Source organism: Neoarius graeffei, chromosome 15 (genome assembly GCF_027579695.1).
Source record: "Neoarius graeffei isolate fNeoGra1 chromosome 15, fNeoGra1.pri, whole genome shotgun sequence".
NCBI lineage: Eukaryota > Metazoa > Chordata > Actinopteri > Siluriformes > Ariidae > Neoarius > Neoarius graeffei.
Genome location: NC_083583.1, coordinates 5,008,713 through 5,030,696, shown reverse-complemented (window position 1 = coordinate 5,030,696; position 21,984 = coordinate 5,008,713). Strand labels below are relative to the sequence as shown.

The 21,984-nt window shown below is 38.5% G+C and overlaps 1 protein-coding gene across 1 annotated transcript in view; it reads left to right on the top strand.

Moving 5' to 3' along the window:
- ext2 (exostosin glycosyltransferase 2) overlaps positions 1 to 21,984 on the top strand; it is a 117,915-nt gene that overhangs the window by 25,236 nt on the left and 70,695 nt on the right. The window contains exon 8 of the mRNA XM_060940792.1: positions 458 to 551. Coding sequence (XP_060796775.1) covers positions 458 to 551 — 94 coding nt within the window. The remainder of the gene's footprint in view (positions 1 to 457; positions 552 to 21,984) is intronic.

Genomic DNA, 21,984 nt, shown 5'->3' with positions numbered 1-21,984 from the left:
TTTAACTCTTTCATATCCACTCGCACACCTATCTATCTATCTATCTATCTATCTATCTATCTATCTATCTATCTATCTATCTATCTATCTATCTATCTATCTATCTATCTATCTATCTCAGGATATTTTTAGAAATAGATTGTTTAAATCCTCTATACACCTTTTATGTTTTTATTAATCTATTACATGTTTGAACAAATATTTTATTATATTTTAAACTTAAAAATAGTCTTTAATAACTTTTTTATACAGTCCAATGCAACTATTTTTTCAGCAATGTTTTTTTAACCACGTTTTATTTGTAAATGTAATAATTCTTCGAAAAAAGTCTGAATGTTTGAAACATGTTGGCACATTTTTATTTTTTTTTTTTAATTCCTGAGATCATCTTAAAAATCTGGGTAATAATAATTGTTTGAGTATGAAGGGTGAAATTGTTGTGCTTTTGTGTTTTCAGAGCATCAGTCGTCATTCCGGAGGAGAAGCTTCCGGAGATGTATACGATTTTGAAAAGTATTCCTCATCGACAGGTGGAGGAGATGCAGAGACAGGTAATGAGGTGGATATTCAGGTGAAAGAATATTTATTACGCAATGAATCGTTTGCATTTTTAAGAAGGAAAGTATTTTGTGCTCAGATAGACTTACAGGAACGATTATTTTTTAGACTTATTTTAACTTGAACGTGCAAAAGAGCTGCGTAATAAATCTGAAATAAATGTGTAATAAACTCCTGAAGCTGTAACATAAGTGTAACGTATGTGATTTACAGCTTTAATGTGTAATTTTATACCAAAATGCTGTTGAGTTCTCAAATCTAACAGCAGCTTCAAGCAGCACAGGTTCATATTAATGTGTTAATTTGTTTTTTATAGTAACAGAGACTTGTACAGCAGACACACATTACACTTTTATAACATTTATGGAAGGAGTCTCCAGTGTTAGAGGTGAAGTTGCAGCTTTAAGTGGTCTGAGGTCTTCAGGAGAGAGGAGTTTATTCTTCTTTTATGTCTGCTATAAAAGAAGGAAGCGAAAACTTGTTTCCTGGACTTTCAGCAACGCTAAAATGGATAACTATAAACGGATAAAAAGTATGGTGTCGTTTGCTGATGAGATAAATTGTAATCATAAGCAGATTGCTGTGGTATAAGAGGAATAAAACACCTGAAGAGAGAGAGGCGTGTGTGTGTGTCTAGATAGATAGATAGATAGATAGATAGATAGATAATACTTTATTTATCCCCGAAGGGAAATTCAAATATCCAGCAGCTCATTAAAAAAACCCAATCATTTTCCACCAGTCATAACCATAAAAAAACTAAAATAAATAGAACAATTAGATAACAATAAAAATAGGGATAAGAAATGAAATAAAAACATGATAAATAAATTGTAAAAAGTGCGAGATGCAGGGGGGGTCAGAGGGCATTAAAAAGTCTTATTTTTTTCGCGGTGCAGTTTTCATCAAATCCTGCACTCTGATTGGCTGGTGAGCAGGTCTGTATCCTACGGTACGGACCCTGGCTACGGACCTCTGGTGACTCGCTCAGTCACAACAACAACAAACATTGAATTTTTTGTCAACATTTATCTTTTTTTTTAATAAGATTTATTTATAAGATTATCAAAAATCTTATAAATGTTTGCCAGCATTTCTCAGGAGAATAGCATTAATTTTACAGCATTAATAGCGATAACGACAGTGTTCACAGCGAAAGCGAGTTTTACTCCCCTGAGGAAGAAGAAATAAAAGAAAACATTTCAGGAGAAAGCTAAAAACCTCTAACTGTTGCTAACGCCGAGCAAAAACATGGCTGAATCCTGAATGACTCAATTTTGTATAAATAGGGGACTACATAGGCAGCAAAATTTATTTATTTTTTTTTCCCTGCCGTGGAAGTGCACTTGTATACCGAGGAGGAAGCCATTTGCATTACAGCCGTGAATGAGGATTCAAAATTGCGGCTCGGCTCGGTGTTCCCTTTCGGGCGCTCTCGTTTTCTCTTAGAATTTGGTAAAGAAAAAAATAAATATATTATTTACCAGCTTAAGGTCGGTCCGTATGGTGAAATACCGTGACCTCGGCCTTGAATACTGACCTCGGCCCAGAGGACCGCGCTCAGTACTTTCAACACCTCGGTCACGGTATTTCACCATACGGACCTCCCAGCTGGGAAATAACATATATTTATTGCAGTGGAGACAAAGGACTTCCTGAAGTGCTCAGATATGCAGCGCAGTGAGAGAAGCCGCCTGCCACTGCTGCTCTTCTGCCCAATAAGGAGGCTGTGGGTCTGCTGTTATCCATTATAGCTTTCAGTTTGTTCAGTGAACCCCTCCATCACAGTTCTGAGTGAGTCCAGTCTCCTCCTGCCAAGCACCGAGATGGCTTTTTTTCACCAGCTTATCCAGCCGCTTGGTGTTTTTGTCCGTCAGGCTGCAACCCAGCAGCATAAAAGAGGACACCGGCCACCACAGTATGATAAAATACGTGCAGCATCTCATCACACACATCAAAGGAACTCCGCCTCCGCAGGAAGAAGAGACGGTTCTGCTCCTTCTTGTAGAGAGCATCAGTGTTCAGGGACCAGTCCAGCTCGTCATCCAATAGGACCCCCAGGTATTTATAGGAGTGCACCACCTCAATTTCCTGTCCTTGTATGGAGACTGGCAGATGGGATGGCCTATGTCTTTTGAACTCCACCCCCATCTCCTTGGTTTCGAGGTGTTAAGGTGGAGGCAACTCCTACTGCACCAGTCCCGGAAGTCCTCCACAATGTCCCCATATTCCTGTTCCTGTCCACTCCTGATACATGCCACAGTAGCTGTATCATCAGAGTATTTTTGCATGTGGCAGGGTTTTGAGCTGTATTTAAAGTACACTGTGTAGAGCGTAAACAGGAATGGTGCTAAGACGGTCCCTTGTGGGGCCCCTGTGCTGCACCTCACCATGCCAGAGATACAGTTTCCCAAACTGAGGTCGTTCTGTCAGGTAGTCCGTTACCCAGGACGTTGGGGCGGGGGGCACACGGCACATAGAATCTTAAGAAACCACATTTTTGGAGACAAAACCAGAGATTTTACAAAATAACATCAAACGCCACAGGAGAAAACTGTCAGAGAGAACCTTATAATACCGAGATCATGACTTTCTTTTTCGTGGAGTGCTGGGGAAAAAAAAGTTCCGTGATCCTCAGACATTATTTACAGTCTTGTTCTTTTCTTTCCTTCAACATCTGTTCCACCTAACACACTCATTAAGAAGACCTTTACAAGCTTGAAATGGGAATGGCGTTCTTACTGAGCTAATGATAGTGACCGTCGATACTGTTACATTCACAGGAAGACCTCAGGGGTGTATTTTGGGTCTGCTTCTGTTTTTGTTGTGCACATCAGGATTCTAATCGAGTTTGTTGACAGAATGACAGCAAGTGGGTTTTATCACTGCAGAGGATGAAAAGAAGTACAGAGGAACGACAGAAGTCTGTTTTGAAAGCCTAGTTTTGGTTCTTACACATTCATGAAGTCAATCTTTCAGGATGTCAGGCAACATACAGTACCGTGAAAGTCTTTGGCCCCCTATTTATTTTATTTTTTTTATAAAAACTTTATAGATTTCTATTTTATGACGTTTAATGCTGGATTTACACTGTACGATTTTATACAGCGCTGCTATGACACTCCGCTAAAATCCACCAATAGGACGATACAGAGGTTACAATTGTGGAGAAATGTAAACGTAAACAAAATATGCAAACGAGCAGAAAAAAAATTCTCCTCGTTACGTCGAGCTCACCATGATGAATGTTGTGTGTTTTGTCCGAAACTTGTTTTCAGCACGAGTTGGTTTCTGAATCATGCCGCTTGATGACGTAAGCAGCATTGCACGTCGTCCTTTTGTTGAATCGCAGGTTTGTTTGCGTATCTTCATCATGTTCTGTAATCTGGCACGGAGACACGCCCTCACCCAGTCTCATACGGCGTAACGAGGAGTAATCTCAAACACAACTGAAAATCGCACAAAGTTAATAATAAAATTAATTCTCAGTGATGACATGTACATGCGCATATAAATAATAAGACCTACGAATGTCTGTGAAGATTCTCAGTCATCCAGGTCATGGTAAACTGTGGGTGGTGAGAGAGAGCAACTGGACTTGCTTGAAGATTCTTGAAGACGTTTCACCTCTCATCCGAAAGGCTTCTTCAGTTCTCGGATGAGAGGTGAAACATCTTCAAGAATCTTCAAGCAAGTCCAGTTGCTCTCTCTCACCACCCACGAGATCTACAAATATGCATGATTATGCAAATTCAGAAATACCCCTTCATTCAGTCCTTAGTTAACAGCTGGTAAACCAGCTTTTATATATATACACACACAGTACTGTGCAAAAGTCTTAGCTCCCCCTATGTTTTTTTTTCCATACGAACTTTGTTATACAGGGATGAGATTTTTCTGCGGAATTCCGAGTTTTTCCCGCTGAAAATGTCATTTTTGTGAAACGTGTAAATCCGTTGAGAAAATTTCGGGGGGGGGGAGAGGTCGGCGCGAGGCAAGGCTCGTTGTGGCACAAGCAGGCAGGACCGACCGACCGACAGCATCTTTCGGCAACGCTCATCGCAAAATTAGTTGCAGCTGTGATAACGGAAATCGTCATTGCTTTCTTCAATATTTATGCTAACGACAACTCGCGACGATTTCCGGCAACGTTTTGGCGCTAGTTTCATCTCACTTCTACAATTCACGGAGAAACAAGCTACACGTACACGGTTTTGATCACTTCTTAAGTTCTAGTTATTTTGGTTAGTTTTCAAAGTTACTTCGCCAATATGGCGAAAGTTTTGGACCGCAAAAATGAGGATCGTGCCAGGGAAATCGATAAATCGAACGGGATAAAGAACTGTTTCCGATGGGCATGGCTCGATAGTAGCGTTACCGTGCAGATAGGGACACAAACTGTGACGACGTGCCTGACGGAACATATCCGAAAAGTGGACGTGCCGGGAAAGGTTCTGTGTATTCTGTGCTCAGATATGATCAATTATGGAAACAGAGGAGCTAGAAACATCCAGGAGCACATCAAAACAAAAAAGCACAAAGGTACGTTTTACTTAAATTGTCAAAGATAGTCAGGAGGACTCTAATATATTGTTACCGTTACCTCCATTATCGCTCACGATATATATATATATATGTATATGTCACGGAGTGAGCCGTGACGCTCGTGCGCGCACACACCTTCTCACTCACACACACACACACACACACACACACACACACACACACACACACACCTCTCACGCAAGCGCACAGCGCATAGGCAGCAATATGGGTATTACTGGTTTTCAAGCATTTCATACTCCACCGTTTGCCATAGTTTCTAACGAGAGCAGCATTTGTTGCGAGTGCAGGGAAAGGCCTACCGGCATTCTAGTAACATTTGTTTGGCTCCACTCGTATGTAAAACGCATCACACATTTCTGAGCATTTTCATCTCCCATCTGTTAAGCATTGTCTATGGTTTAGGAAACACACGTACAAACCGGTTATTTCTAACGTCAAGTTTATTTAGTTCTAGCATTTTTATAACACAAAATAGTTTTCAGTAACTCATCACGCGAACTCCACATACTTCCTGTTTGTTGCGAGAAACCGAGGGACTGTACCATTGGCTTGTTATGGAGGGGTTTCGTGGGTGTTTGGTAGAACGGACTATTTTAACGGGGGTGTTTTACTGGTGTTGGGGAAACGTGTACGGTATTTTACTATGCACTGAAGGGTTTTTGGTTAATGAAAATTATTTTGGATGTTTGTATATTTTGTGTTTTGTTTCTTTAAATTGTTATTTTGTATTTAGGATGTCATTATTTAGTTGATTGGTTAATTTTGCAATTTGGGCTCAGCTGTGGGCGGGGCTGCGGGTATGTAAGCTCTGCAGTAGCTCCAGAGCCTCAGTTGTGGTTGGAACGTCTTGTTTGAAGGTGCTGTGGTTTGGCTGACTGATAGTTTTGTTCAGGGTCTTTTTGATTTAGTCTGGCAAACTTGAAGCCTCTTTATTTTTGTTTTCTTATTTTCTTTGTATAGTTTTCTTTTTGGCAATTTGAACCTTTGGTTGGTGCACTGTAAATATTTGCACTATTTTAAGAAAAGTTTTGAAAATAGAAAAAAATAAAAAATATATTTTTGGAGGAAGAAGTTTTCCGGCTCTCTGTCTGCTCCACCGCCGTCCATCCTTTTTTATATATATATATATATATATATATATATATATATATATATATATATATATATATATGTGTGTGTGTGTGTGTGTGTGTGTATATATATATATATATATATATATATATATATATATATATATAATGTGTGTGTGTATGTGTATATATATATATATATATATATATATATATATATATATATCTTAAAATTTATAAACGTTTTAAACCATCATTGAATTTGAAAACATTCATTTGTGTGTATATATATATATATATATATATATATATATATATATATATATAAATAATGTATGTATGTGTGTGGGAAAGGGGGATTGCGAATTGGGCAAATGCCCCCTAGACTGGTCAGACATTTCAGAGTTTTTTTTTTTAAATGTCCCATTCTCATCCCTGGTTATAGATTTCTATTTTATGACTTCTACATGATCGAGTCAAAACATTACAAAAACATTTTAGAGTTCCAAACGTTCGTTTTTTTTCCAGCACAAAATTAAACGTTACAGGGGAAAAAAAAAGTTTGTAATATGTTTGAGCAGTATATTCCATAAGCGAGTACTTTTCAGATTAAAAAAGAAAACATAATGAAGGCTACTGGTGCAAAATTTTGGTGTAAAATGAAGAAGCGAGTGTGACAGTCAGCGTGTCCAGAAGAACTGTGGCTGCTCCGTAAAACCCACAGCTCATTTCCACATAAAACTGAACCCGCAAAGGATCGTCTCACACCAAATATCAACTTTTCTATATTGATTTATTTTGGCTTTATAGTATTTTTTTTTAATGTTGAAACATTTCATTTAATTAGTTTTAAACCATTTCTGATCTACAGCATTTCTTTACATGTGCCTAAGACCTTTACACAGTACTGTGTATATTTAGGTGCTGCATAAAAGCGGAGCTCCCGATGAGTGTAAAATGCGTTAGTAAATAATCCCACATTATTATTTTAAAAGGAAATTAAAATTAAGTGATGGATGAAAACCCATCTATCTAAACGGAAGTAAAGAAATAAATTTCGTTGTCCGGTGTTCAGGGAATGTCTTAATAACAAATTATATGAAATATGTCACACAGTTAAGAAGAGACTAATATTTTCTTTATCATCTAGACATGATCAGGTAGTCTATACTAGATGTAGAACTGGACATTCTCGACTCTCACACGTTTTTTGAGGTGAACTTCCACTGTGTCATTTTTGCAACAGGCCTTTATCAATTAAGCATATTTTATTATCATGTTCTGTCCTGAGAATTAAAAGGCAGCAGTTTTCTAAAGAAGATAATACTGTAAACATCTTTTCTAAAGGCGTGTTCACACGGCAACTTTTACTCCAGTGTAGCACCGGGGCTGCACCGGTAGAGCGTTCACACGGTACAAAGTTATACCGGTGTCGCCCCTGAAAGCTGCTTAAACCGGTGCAAATCTAACCCTGCTCGGGAGGTGGTTTAAGAAATTTACTCCGGAGTAAATGCTAGTTTGTGGGGCAGCACCAATATAAAATGGGACGTCTGAACGCTACAGGGGTAGACTCGCTACGCGTGAGGAGAGTTGATTACATACGGGCATTGCATAATTTGCATCCTGGTATTTTGCGCTTCCAAAATGGCGAATATCAACAACAACAGAACTGCGTGTCTTCCAGTGTTGCCAGATTGGGCGGTTTTAAGTGCATTTTGGCGGATTTGAACATATTTTGGGCTGGAAAACATCAGCAGTATCTGGCAACACCGGTGTCTTCATCCACGTTGTTTTCCCGGCGCTTGGTGATGCCATGACAACCGGGAAAAGGAAGTACGTTTTCACGCATGCGCATATTTCATTTCCGCATTATTACTATCGTATAGCACGGTCGCAAAAACTGCCGTGTGAACGCAAGTGGGGCTGCACCGGTGCTAACACGCTTCTCTCTAGTAAGCAGGTTTGTGACGTGTGAACGCTCCACAAAATTTACACCGGTGTAAGATATATCGCAACTAAATACATCGGTGCAGCATCGATGCAAATATGTGCCGTGTGAACACCCCTTAAGTTCCCACCTTTAAAACTTTTAAACTTTCTAACTTGTATTGATGTAAAAAAAAAAAAAAAAAAACTTATTTATTTGTTTGATTGTTTAAAAAAAATTGTGTAATATTTATTTTTTACCTGCTTTGGCCATAAAATAGCCACAGATGCTAAAATGACAATAAATTAAATAAACAAACAAACCACCCGGTGGTCAGGTGGATCACCATATTCTCTTCAGTATGGAGCGCCGGTGTTATCCGCTGATTATTTTACTAGAACAGCATGACACACAGAGTGCAGTCTGTGCCTTTAACAGCTTAAAAGCAGGCTTTAGTTCTGTAGGATTGAATTCCTGAGCAGTTTAATGATTGCAGTCTTTTAGCACAGAATCAACCTGGTAATTAACCGCTGAGTCACATCAGCTCGAAAATCCTCGGAGCCGTGCTTCTGCACTTGGGGACTGGATCTGGCTAAGTCCCGATCTGTCATGTGAAGTTTAATCCAGTGAGAAGTTATGGCCTCTGTTCCACTGCACGAACATCCCCATCTGTGCTTCTTCATCACACGTCTCCTTCAGTGAGGCGTCGGGGAAATGACCGTTTCAGACGAGCCGCGGCCAAAAATAATACGAGTCTGCTCCTGAAAGGCTGCTCTACTTCCTGTATGGGTGCTGATTAGTGCAGACATAAATTAATTTCACTCACATTCCTTAATTTGTTCTGTTTTTTTTTTTTTTAATGATTTGCTGAAACACACTTCCTGTCTCTATCTTTGCGCTTTTAAATGAAAACTCCATCCTTAGGCACGTTAAATATTTATATTTCAATATTTGTGATGTATTTAGTGCCGTGAGGTTTCCTGTGAGGTGGTGAGATTGAATTCGCGGTTGTTAGCGTTGCTGCCATGTCAGAGACGCGACTCGGCTAGTTGGATGTACAAGATGACGAGCGTGACGATGTCGATGGCAGTACGAATGGAGCAGTCGAAGATTCAGGAAGATGATTTGTTTGAAACGAGCGTCTCGGATCAGGAGGCGAGATCACGAGCTGGACAGGGTAAAACACTAAAGCGCCGCCGCATCACTCTCTTTCAGTCGAGATAAAGTGAGGGATAAATTCCTCTGCACCACGGCCAGCAGGCATTGTGGGTAATGTAGGAAATGGTTAACTGGAGTAAAAATCGACCAGCAGCAAAAGATTCAAATTAAAATGAAGATGAAATAACGTAAGATTAATTAATTCTAATGGTCTGAGTGGATTTATTTTTTTATTTAATAGAATATAGATTAAATTGGAATATAAATTTTATTCCTGATCCTCTTTTTGGCTCATATTAGTGAATAAAACAGATGTGCACTTCTGTAAATTTCCCACAATATTATGGAGTCTTATAAGAAACACTTAATTTAAAAGAAAATAAATGAATTTTAATGTTTTTAATTTTTATATCAGAAATTCTGAGTTTAATGGGTTACAAAAGAGCAATCTAAAAATCTAAAGCGGAGTTCTGATTCGTGCTTAAGGGTGTGTGCGCATGCGTGTGTGTGTGTGTGTGTGTGTGTGTATTTCAAAATCAAGTACACACAAAAATACTTTTGAAGGAATTAAAAGATTATTTTTGTTGTTGTTGTTCTGAATTCACATTTTGTAGATTGGCCTAGCAGTGCTCGAAGTGTAATATTTTTCCGTTTCCGGTTGAGAGTACGCTGTGCGCATTTTGGCTGCCGCTTCTCACTGGAGCTTTTCATTTTTTTTTCCCTTCCTTTTTTATCCCCCACTGGCCAAAAGGCCCGAAGGGCCTTTTTTATGTCGTGGCGATGTCTGTCCTGGGAAGGGTACTCACCACCTGAAATCAGCTCCTCTCACAATTTCTGAAGGAATTTCACAAAATTTGTCAGGATTCTTTGTTATATGTCGGTAATACGCATATTGTTATCTTGTTCAATTCAGTCGCGTTTTGCCAGAGTTCCAGCCCTTGATTAACAACCTTGTACTTTCACAATTTCATGAAGGTGTGTTCGCCTTCTGACATCAACTCCTCTCACTATTTTTGGAGGAATTTCTCGAAGCTTGGTAAAAGGCCTTGTTATATGACGGTAATACGCAGATTTGCGATTTAATTTAGTTTGTGAAAATTTTCCCAGAGTTTTGACCCTTGACTAAATAACTTGTACTCTGACAATTTCATGAGGGTGTACGTTCTTCTGAAATCAACTCCTCTCACAATTTGTGGAGGAATTTCACCAAACTTGGCAAAAGGCTTTGTTATATGACCGTTATACGTAGATTGAAATTTCATTTAATTTGGGTAAATTTTCCCAGAGTTATGCCCTTGATTATTAACAAACTTGTACTTTGGCAATTTCATCAAGGTGTGCTTGTTTTCTGAAATCAACTTCCCTCACAATTTTCATCCCCCGCTGGCTGAAACCCCCGAAGGGGGATTATGTCATGGCGATGTCCGTCCGTCCATCCCGGCAAGGGTACTCACCTTCTGAAATCAGCTCCTCTCAGTTTTTGGAGGAATTTCATGAAACTTGACAGGATTCTTTGTTATATGTCAGTAATACGCATATTGCAGTTTCGTTAAATTCAGTCGCATTTTACCAGAGTTATGGCCGAGTTGCCAGCGGGGGATATTGTGCTCTCAGAACGCTCTCTTATTTATTTGTTTATTTAGTGTTTGTGTAGTCTGATGTTAGTTTGAGTGTTTTGTCCGCCGGTTGTGGTGTAGCTCCGGACCCAGTTTTGGTGTCCGTTCCCTCCAGGCCTTGGTTCACTGTGGGTGACGCCTGTTCTCCTCACTATGGACTGCAGTGAGCTCACTGCTCTTTTTAACATCAGGGTTGTCCAGCGCTCTGTGTGGCGGTACTTCTGTGCTCGACGCGGTGTTCCGAGCGATGTTGCCCGGTGGCGTTGCGGCGGCTGTGCAGGTGGTTTGGGATTTATCTTCATACGCCTAGTGGGAAAAGGACTCTTTTCCTTCCTTAACTGTAAAGTGACCTTGGGCGTAAGAAAGGCGCTATGTAAATTGAAATTATTATTTTTATTATTATTATTAATATAAGGGATAACAAACTAGACTTCGAGATTCAAGATTGCTTTATTGTCATTGTGTAAGATACACAAGGAAATTCAGTGCACTGCCTTACGAAACGGTCCTCAGTATATACATGCATAAAACAGATATACATACAAGCTACAAGATTTACAAACAAAAAGTTGTACAGACATAAGGGTTTACAGATTTACAAGATATGGACAAAAATTACAAACGAAAGATGTACAATGTACAGACATTCATATAACATACACTGAGCACTTGGTAATGCGTATCGCACAATAGAGGATAACTCACTTCATAACAGATAAATAACCATAAGAATAATTATTTTTTTCGTGATGCAGTTTTCATCAAATCCTGCGCTCTCATTGGCTGGCGAGTGGGTCCGTATCCTACGGTACGGACCCCGGTTACGGACCTCTGGCGACTCGCTCATTTACAACAACAAACATAGTAGCAAATTTTGTCAACATTTATCTTTTTTATAAGATTTATTTATAAGATTTTTATCAAAAATCTTATAAATTTTTGCTAGCGTTTCTCAGGAGAATAGCGTTAATTTTACAGCATGGATAGCGATAACGACAGTGTTCACAGCGAAAGCAAGTTTTATTCCCCTGAGGAAGAAGAAATAAAAGAAAACATTTCAGGAGAAAGCTAAAAACCTCTAACTGTTGCTAACGCCAAGCAAAAACATGGCTGAATCCTGAATGACTCCTATTTGTATAAATAGGGCACTACATAGGCAGCAAAATGTAGTGTTTTTCCTGCCATGGAAGTGCACTTGTATACCGAGGAGGAAGCAATTTGCATAATCTTTTTTTTTTTTATTCACCTTGTTATCCCGAGATAATGACATAATTAATTCAGGATCTCGAGAAAACAACACAACTAATTTGAGATCTCGAGAAAACAAAACCGTTATTTCGAGATCTCGAGAAAACAAAACAATTATTTCATGATCTCGAGTAAACGGCTGAGAAATGGTTCATTCAGGTGCGCCAAGAGACTTGTGATATGCTGACTTTGGGGCTATTTCTCATTCTGTATAGACGCAACTTTGGTCATTAGAATGTCTGGAATAATCGATCACCTAATAAGGCAATATTTTGATCAGGGGTTGACACAGGGAGAGACTGCATTAAGTCTTTTAATAAGGGATCATTTCAAAATTATTCCGCGGCACCTCCGCAGAAGACTGGCCCGGCTTCGTCTCTACCGACAGAGATACAGTGATCCAGCTGAGATCACAGAATAATTGTTTTGTTTTCTCGAGATCTCGAAATAACGGTTTTGTTTTCTCGAGATCTCGAATTAGTTGTGTTGTTTTTTCGAGATCCTGAATTAATTATGTCGTTATCTCGGGATAACAAGGTGAATAAAAAAAGATTTTATGAAGGGCCTCTCGTGGCTTCCGTAGACTTTAGAGCGGAGTCCAGTGTAGTGATAGATTTGGGATAGAAACTGTTTTTGAATCTCGCGGTGCGTGCTTTGATTGTTCTGTAACGCTTGACATTCGAACAGCTGATGGGCACGGTGGGAGGAGTCCTTTAGGATGCAGGGTGTTTCCTGCAGGCAGCGGGACGTGTTCACGTCCTCCAGAGCAGGCAGCTGCTTGTTGTTGATTTTTTTCTGCAGTCTTTATGACTCTTTGGAGTGCCCAGAGCCTAATCTAGGGCACGTAACACGCGATAATACGCGTTTTTTATCTGTCTGTTGCACATCCACTTTTTGGGCGCGAGAGTGATATCGCGTATCTATTCATTTTGTCATGCATTTATAAGTAGAGCGCGTGTAGTCGCGTTTTACTGAATCTTGTGCGTATCAATTTGTCAGCACCAGCTAGCAAGCACTGCGGTAAATATAGCGTTGTTTACACACCAATCGGAAAATATCGGAAAGGACCGAAGTATTCCGAATGGTTTATTTAGCGGGTAAAACAGTTTTGTGAACTATTACATCATTGGTCACTGAACCGGAAGACAGTGTATCTCAACCAATCGTGTGAAGTGTTTTAAAAATACCCAAAAGCACATGGCATATCGTTCTGTCTCATCCAAACATAACATTCAGACCCTCCAGGATTTCGCGATTTGCAACATCAACGCAAATTCAACCAATCCCCGCGAATTCAGGGCGGTGTTGCAATTCTATCCAATCACCGCAACTTTCCCGCAAATTTGACCAATCGTTGGCGTCGTCTTGCGGTGACGTCGACAAACTACCTTCCGCCTTACTTCCGTGTCTACGTTCAAGAGAAGCAGCATGTGCGCAGTGTTGCCAGATTGGGTGGTTTTAAGTGCCTTTTGGCGGGTTTTGAACGTATTTAGGCTGGAAAACGTCAGCAGTATCTGGCAACATTGCATGATATGCGAGTCAGTGTTTATGTAGGCTTAAATTCTGTTACTGAAAGTGTGTTATGTTTACAGTGAAGCACTGTGTGCACTTTTTTTTTTTTTTACTTAATACAAGAAATTAATGGATGCCAATATTTTTGCCAAAATGGTGTTTTATTTTCCATTGTTTAGGCAGCTTCAGCATCATACTGTGAGATTCTGTTCAAATTGTTTTTTGTTTCTTCTATGAAGCCTGAGCCATTTATTTTATTAGTTTATAATTATTGTTTAATTTAGTCTTCAGGAGAGACTGCCTGCACACAGTACTAGTATTAATAGTTTTTTTTCTTACATGAAAGCTGAGGCATTTATATTATATTTGAAGGTAACTTCATGTTGTGCTGTGAGGTTCTCTGCACTTTAACTTTAGAACCAACAGGAGCATTTGGATAAGATAAGTAAAGCCTGTTTTTCTGCATTTTTGTAGTCCTGGTAATCTTGCACATTCTACATGATTGCTAGGTTTTTTTTTTTTTGAGTAATTTGTTTAATTTTTCTTGTTGAAAGTTCAATTTAGTATTATGTTAATGATATTCTAAAAGTAAAGATTAATAAAACTGTTCTGTTTATAGATGTACTCTTGAAAATATCTACCAATGTATTACTTATTTTTCTGTCCCCACTAACTGGAACAAATGAGGGATATTTTTACCCATGTTAATATTTTCTGTCCCCTGTTTCTACAGCTAGTGAGGGATCTGTCCCCTATTTTCAAATTCCTAGATTAGGCTCTGGTGCCGCCTTCTCTGCAAGGCAAGGCAAGTTTATTTATATAGCACATTTCATACACAATGGCAGTTCAATGTGCTTTACAGAAGTAAAAACAAAAACAGTAAACAATAGAGAAATAAAATTACATAAAATAATTGTATCTTTATTCTAAAATAATTAATTAAAAGAATTAAAAGAAAATAATAAGAATTAAACAATAGTAGAAATAAAATATTAAAATCCCAAAAAGAAAAAGGAGAAAAAGAAAGAAAAAGAAACTAGCAGAATAAAATAGAATAAAGTTAAAGTAAATTTAAAACATGCAGAGAAAGTAAAGATTATAAAAAATGTAAAAATATTAATTATTTAACAGAAAGCATCTGAAAACAGCTTGGTCTTTAACCTAGATTTGAAGCTGCCAACAGCAGGAGCATTTTTAATGTCCTCTGGCAGTTGGTTCCATAGCTGTACTGCATAGTAGCTAAAAGCTGCTTCACCACACTTTGTTTTAACAACTGGTTTTAATAGTAAATTTTTCTGTTGCGATCTGGTAGATCTGATTGGGTTAGGCCGCTGCAACATATCAGAGAGGTAATTGGGCCCTGCACCATTTAGAGATTTGTACATCAGCAGCAAGAAGAGTTGTTAGCAGAAGAGTTGTTAGCATACCATCTCAAGATGCTGTGTGTGTGTGTGAGGATGCTGTCACTGGTACAGCGGGAGAAGGACATCAGCAGCTATTGAGACGGGTTGATTTTCCTGAGAGTTCTCAGGAAATATACGTCTCTGTTGTGCTTTTTTTTAATGCTGACCTTTTTAAATAAGATCAGGGATGAGAGTTTCCCGCTTTTCGGCGGATTTCCACTTTTTCTGAGTAAAAAATGACCTTTTTTATATTATGCCAAATCCATTGAGACTTTTTTTTTTAAATTAATTTCGTGGGGTTGGGGTCTGTTCCTTCGTGCTGTTCAAACTTTATTAACTCCAACGATGTTTACACATTATTTGTAAGTCGCCATCTTTAGTCTCATTTAATCTCGTTGAATGTGATGTAAAATTCGTGTTATCTACATTGTTATTGGTCAAAACATCGATGTCGAGACCATAATAGCCAATCAAAACAGTTTTTACAAAGACACCCACATTCGCTTGTTCTGACCCACTGGAGGGAGCGTCACAGTGCTGTTAGCCAATCGGAGGTAACATGTTTACATGTCATGAATATTAATGAGTAAGAGCTGAAACCCTGTCGTTCTCCCGCCACCCACTCCTCCACCAAACTAGAACAGCCTGAAACAGGAGAACCACTGCATGTTTTTCACCAAAACCGGCTCACAGGGCATTCATTCATACTAGAGACCACCGCACAATTAATGAAAAAACGATGCAAGGAGACATTTAACTGTAAAAAGTGTGACTAGACATGTACTCTTCCTTTTGAAGAAAACATACAAGTGATGTGGACAGTAAGATAAAGACAGTCCCCATAAAATATGCATTTGTTTGATTCAATACATTGAATATATGATAATTTGAATTATAGCTGGCAGTGTTGATAACTGTATAACTTTAAAGTTTAAATAGACATTGTGAAGAAATCATATACAAGTAATGTGGACATTAGGAAAAGGTCAGTCTCGATAAGATATAGAAGTGTTTTTATTTAATTCAATATATCGAATATATGAAAATTTGAATTATTAATGGAACTGTAAATAACTATGGATTTTAATGGACATTTTTTAGAAAAACAAGTGATGTTGACAATGAGTAATAACTAGTCCCCATAAAATGTAGATATTATTTTGAATTTTGATACATATTGTTCTATATAAGTGTTTTTATTTCAATAAGTATGAAAATAGGCATCAGGTGTTTTAATTAACTACAGCTCAGATTGCAGGAAATAGGGTGTGTAAGGTCTCATTTTGAAAAAAATGTTACGGGGGGTGTCCCCCCGGACCCCCCTTATTACCTCGGGCGCCTTTGGCACCCTCAGGACATTTTACAGATTTTCTGCTTTTTTCATCAGGACCCACTCTCATCCCTGTAAGATCCAGTTGGACGAGTAGAGCAGTGCGTTCTGTGATTACCTGGAGGTTACGTTGAAAACAAATCTAAAAATAAATTCATTTATAAACAAAGCAAACGAGCCACTTTTTAAAAAAAAAAAAAATTTTTTCGAATTCATAAGCATGAAATTCAGTTTTAAGTTTTAGACTCTTCAACAAAAGCCAAATCGGTTTAAAAGACTCCAGCAATGCTTTTCTTTCCCCTCTCATTAAATTTTTGAAAATCATGGATCGTATGAGCTTAACACGTACACATCACTTTTATATTTAATAATTATTCATCTCGGTTATTATTCACTGAGCCTGAGGTGGATCATTGTTTTAGTATAAATACACAGGTGATGATTTTAAAAAATCATTTTGTTCTGAAATCGATAAAATAAATCACAATTCCACCTTCCCTTTGAATAGCTTTAGACCAAACTTCGGAGCATCTTTAGTGCTTTTAGGAACAGCATAAAAATTCTGTAATTATTTCAGGGATCCCAGACGTCCGCTATTTAGCGGAATTCCGCTATTTTTCTAGCCAAAGTGGTGGTGTTTTTTTTTTTTTTTTTTAAATCTCTTGTATATCCATTAAAAATATGTTTAAGTAAAATGACCAGCAGAATACGTTCTGATTTGGTTTGCTTGTTTAGCGAGGTTTTTGTCAGCTTCGTTTGTTCTCGTTGACATTCGGGAACACTCGGAAGTTAAATTGATGTAAATACCGCGAGACTGTACGCGATAGAACGAGAAAACAATATGGCTGCGCCCTTTTGCTAGAAAATGTGTTTTAACTCCGTTCGTGCTTTTGTTTCTAATGCGTTGAACTTAATTCAATATGCAGGGCTGTGAAATTTCCACGCCGCGGATTCTGTCGCGAAAAATATCATCTTCACAAAACGTCTATTTTTGCATTAAAAATCATTGGGGGGGTCTAGTCGGTTTTAATCATAGGTTTTAATCGCCTTGCACGAGACCGGCAGCTCAGCCGGACTCGCGGAGTTTTATGCAGCTGAGCATGGAACACGTCTTGACTGTGACTCAGGAGCAGTGTTGCCAGATTGGGCGGTTTCGAGTGCATTTTGGTGGGTTTTGAACATATTTTGGGCTGCAAGATCAGACATAGTTAATATGCCATCAAAAAGGAAAGCTAAGGAGGTGTTTGAGAGAGATGCAAAGAGGGCTAGAAAAGAACACACAGACAGACTGAAGGAAAAGATGAAAAAGAACAAGTTTGCAAAACTGAAAGAGATGGTGTTAAAGAAAAGAAAATTAAAAGACTTTCATTAGATGCTGTTTGACAGACTATGAACATTTTGTAAATAGCTTTAATAGAGGAATGCAAATACTATAGAACTAATAACTAATAGCCTTACTGAAAGATGAATTGAAAGAAATAGCTGGGAGTGATGCAAAGAGGAATAGAAGGAGCCAGAAGTAAAAGAAAAGATGTAAATAATATATTAGATAAGAAACACTAGTTTTTTTTAAACTTTTGCTCTGTAGACAAGAGACATTGTGACAGATTCTTGGAAAAAGCCAGGACATAATACAAGAATTAAGTGTAATTTGGAAGACAACAGGGATCTCACTTAAATATTGAGCATGATTTTTCACAAAGTCATTTTGAAAGGCCTATCAAAGTTTTCTTTTATTAACATTTCTTTAAATTGTTATTTACACTTTTTTTACTTTTATTTTGATTAAGAGATAAAATACATAGGCACTTATTAGATATTTCAAGGTATTTTACATGGATCTTTCATTTTAAAAGAGAAAACTGTTGATAGGTATTTTATATGGCAAAATGAAGACCAAGACAAATATTTACTTGTTGAGATCAATTTTTTACTTGCAGGAAATGCTCAGAATACACCATATAACACCTAAAATGGCTTGGTGTCCGGCTTATGCTGGGGGGCTGTGCCCCCCAGACCCCCCCTTTTCCTTGGATTTCTTATTTACAATTTCACAGCCCTGAATATGTCGTGGAAAAAAGATATCGTCCATAAAAGAGATAGCGGAACAGTGTCCGGGTTAGAAGTATATTCTTCAAAGCTACATTTTCATCTAATTTTTATAAATAGCAATTTTTTTTTTTTTTGCCACTTATGTCATTGATTACAAAATACGGCATCAAATAGATACACATTATTGTTAAATTCTGTTGCTTTTCTATGTTAAATCTATGTAAAAAATGTGTTCTATAGCATCTTTAAATGTTAAAATCTCAACAGCTTCAGGGGGCTTGCAGCGCCCACGACCCCTGCTGATAGTTCCTTACATTCCTCTATTTTTTTCAATTACTGCTGGGATCCCTGTTATTTGTGATTCTTCCTCACTTACGGTGACGCAGCAATTGGACGCCGGTTTATCGAGTCGCTGGAGGTGATTATCGAGAAATAGTCCGAATTTCTTGACCAATCAGGGTGCACGATTTCCTATCATCGCCTCTGTATTTATATTAAAGATAGTTACAGGTTTCACGGTGGAAAAAAAAAATCTGCACTGAGAACAGCAAATAGTCCGGAGAACAGCAGAACAAGCAGCAGGATGATGATGATTTTGGTTAAATTACATGAAAGGGTTAAATTTGAATATTTAATGTCGCAATTAAAAGCATTTATGGATGCACAATGCTGATTCTTATTTCACCAGCAGAGGGCGCAGGCATCAGTCATCCACAGAATGATGTGTTCTGTTAGTGAGTGAGAGAGAGAGAGAGAGACGGAGACGCACGGTCCCTTGTTTAGCTGAGGTTACATGTTTCATAGATTCCTTTGCACCCACTTTTTAAAAAGTGCGGTCTGCTCCTCTTTTATTGTCGACTGTAATTTGTGGCGCTCCAACAGATCGTCACGGCGCTTCAAAACGGTTCGACTCGTGCAGGGGGAAAGAAAACCTCTGTACGTAGTAGCAATATGCCTTTAGAGCAGGAAAACCACCTCGTGTTCTCCTTTTTTTTTTTTGTTAAAGGAGGCGCTGTTGATTTTTAGGTCAAACAATTTGTTAGCTACGTGTTAAACAGCTGCTTCTCAGTCAACGTCGGTTTCTCAGCAATCTTCTGCAAAGTGAAGTGCAGCGGCGCAGACCGAGACCCCCCTCAGAGTGTTACAGTTTGTAGATTAGATTAGAGTACAGATGAGGCTCGGTGAGGAGGAACCAAAAGTCCAAGTTTTATTTATTTATTTCCCCCTGATCTTATTAGTGATGAGAGAGGAGCGATATTCTGGTGCGTCTGCGTCGTGACAAGGTGCTTAGTTTTAAAATAATTAAGATTAATACAAAATAATGCAGAATATTTTAGTATTGTGAAATTATAATAATAATTTAATAATCTGGTGAATATCGTTTATTTATTTATTTATTTATTTATTTATTCAAATAGAAGGAATTTGCATTTTGACACTTTGGCGCTTTAACTGTTGCAGAAGAGCCGTCCATTATCTTCGTTCTCATGTGACTGCACCTCGTAAATGTTCCTCCTGGCGTTTGAGTGCGTTAAGGTTTGGAGCTTTGAGCTCAGTGTGTGTGGATTTTTATTTTTTGTTGTTTTATTTTTTTTCCCCCTCTTCTGCTTCTTCTTCTTCTTCTTTCTCTCTGCTCTGTTCTTCCCAGTTGGAAAGGAAACTTTCATCATGGCCCTGATTTATGGGCGTCGACGCTTCCCTCAGCCCCCTCCCAAAGTCTTTCTGAGTCCTCTTCCTCTTCTTCTCCATAAAAAGAAAAGCTGTTTTTGTTTCGTTGTATTTCTTTTCGGCGTTTAAGGCCCGGGAGCTGTATCTGGGCCAAGGACAGGACGGGATGGGGCGGGGAGAGAGAGGTTTTACTAATGCAGCGCTCTCTGTAGACCATATGACAAACACGCCAGTCAGTAAAACTGAAAATGTGCTCCTCGAGCAGAGGGAAGCCGCCAGCAGAGCGACTCGAGCTCGCCGTCAGAGGGACGAGATCATTTCTCTCAGAGTCTTATGAGTTCTCGGGGTGCAGTTTTATCACTTTCACAGTGAGGTTCTTGTTTTTTCTTGTGAGAGGAGAAAAGGAAATTGAAGAACCTCACGCTACTGAAGCATTTTTCTTAACATTTTTTTTAAAGCATATATTTATTATTTATTGCTTTTATTTATTTGTAAATGTCATTCTTGTCTCACTCATGCCGAGCGCTAAAGTAACCCGGAAGTGTTTGCGTACCTAAGGGCTGAGCGAAATGATAGAAAACATCACTGTGAATGTGAAATGAAGACATTTCTGCACTGTTGAACATAAACCTCTGTGAAATGAGTCAAGTTCCGTTCAAAACGAAGGGCAAAAAGTCTTAATAATTAAAAAAAAATCTAGATGTAGGAAGGAGAGGCGTCCTCATTTTTTATTCAGAGTAAAGTGCTGTATAACTTTCGTTTGAATTTTTTTATCGTAAACTGAGCCGTTGGTGGACAGTTAACGTAATTTACAGAATAAAACACTGTGTGTTGTGATGATGTAGTAAAATAATCAACAACGGTCTGGGCTGGTCTGGTGTGATCATATCATACGTCATTGATTATTCTCTCTACATTCACTGGATATGAGCAGTCGCGTGCTCTGATTGGCTACTCTACTGCTAGGATATCGGCTCATATAGTGTGAGTAGAGAAAAACAAAACGGCGGCGCGTGTTGCTGAACCAACCGAGGATGAAATAAAAACTGTACTTGAAAACAAAACCATGAAAAAATACAAAAAAAAAAGCAACAAAATATGGAATGAAACTATTTGATGATAAGAACGTGTCCTTTTTTTTTTTTTTAATTTGTCAAGAATTATTAGAAAGCCTAGGTCACAACCGGACGTATGATTTTTTTGGCCGTGCGATTTTTGTCGTTTCCCAAATCGCTGCGTTTTTTTTGTTCATGGAGAAAGACGCACGTTGGCTGTAAGTTTGTCTTGCAACCTGAAAAAAACGTAAGCGCCCGTAGAGTTTGTTTGACACGACAAAGAACCTCTGCGGCCGGTCTACGGCTCGAAAATCAGCACGTCACACGCGCGCCCTCCGTGCATTTCTTGCGTTTTTTGCACGTAGACCGGCTGTAGGAGCACGTATGGCCGGTTGTGACCAAGGCATAAGCTATCAGCTCACGTACGACTCGATTTTGTGGAATAACAAATATTTTCCGAGTACAGCACATCCACAAGTCTTTTATTCCTCAGCAGTTTATCACAAGTATGAAGCATAATGTCATATATTTTTTTTATCCATTTATAGTTACATTTGACAGTTGTTGTTGTTTCCTGTTCTCACTATAAACCGTCGTTCCAGTCATTCACCAGCACCTCTTGTAATACAGGGATCCCAGACGTCCGCTATTTAGCGGAATTCCGCTATTTTTCTAGCCAAAGTGGTGGTGTCTTTTTTTTTTTTAATCTCTTGTATATCCGTTAAAAATATGTTTAAGTAAAATGACCAGCAGAATACGTTCTGATTTGGTTTGCTTGTTTAGCGAGGTTTTTGTCAGCTTCGTTTGTTCTCGTTGACATT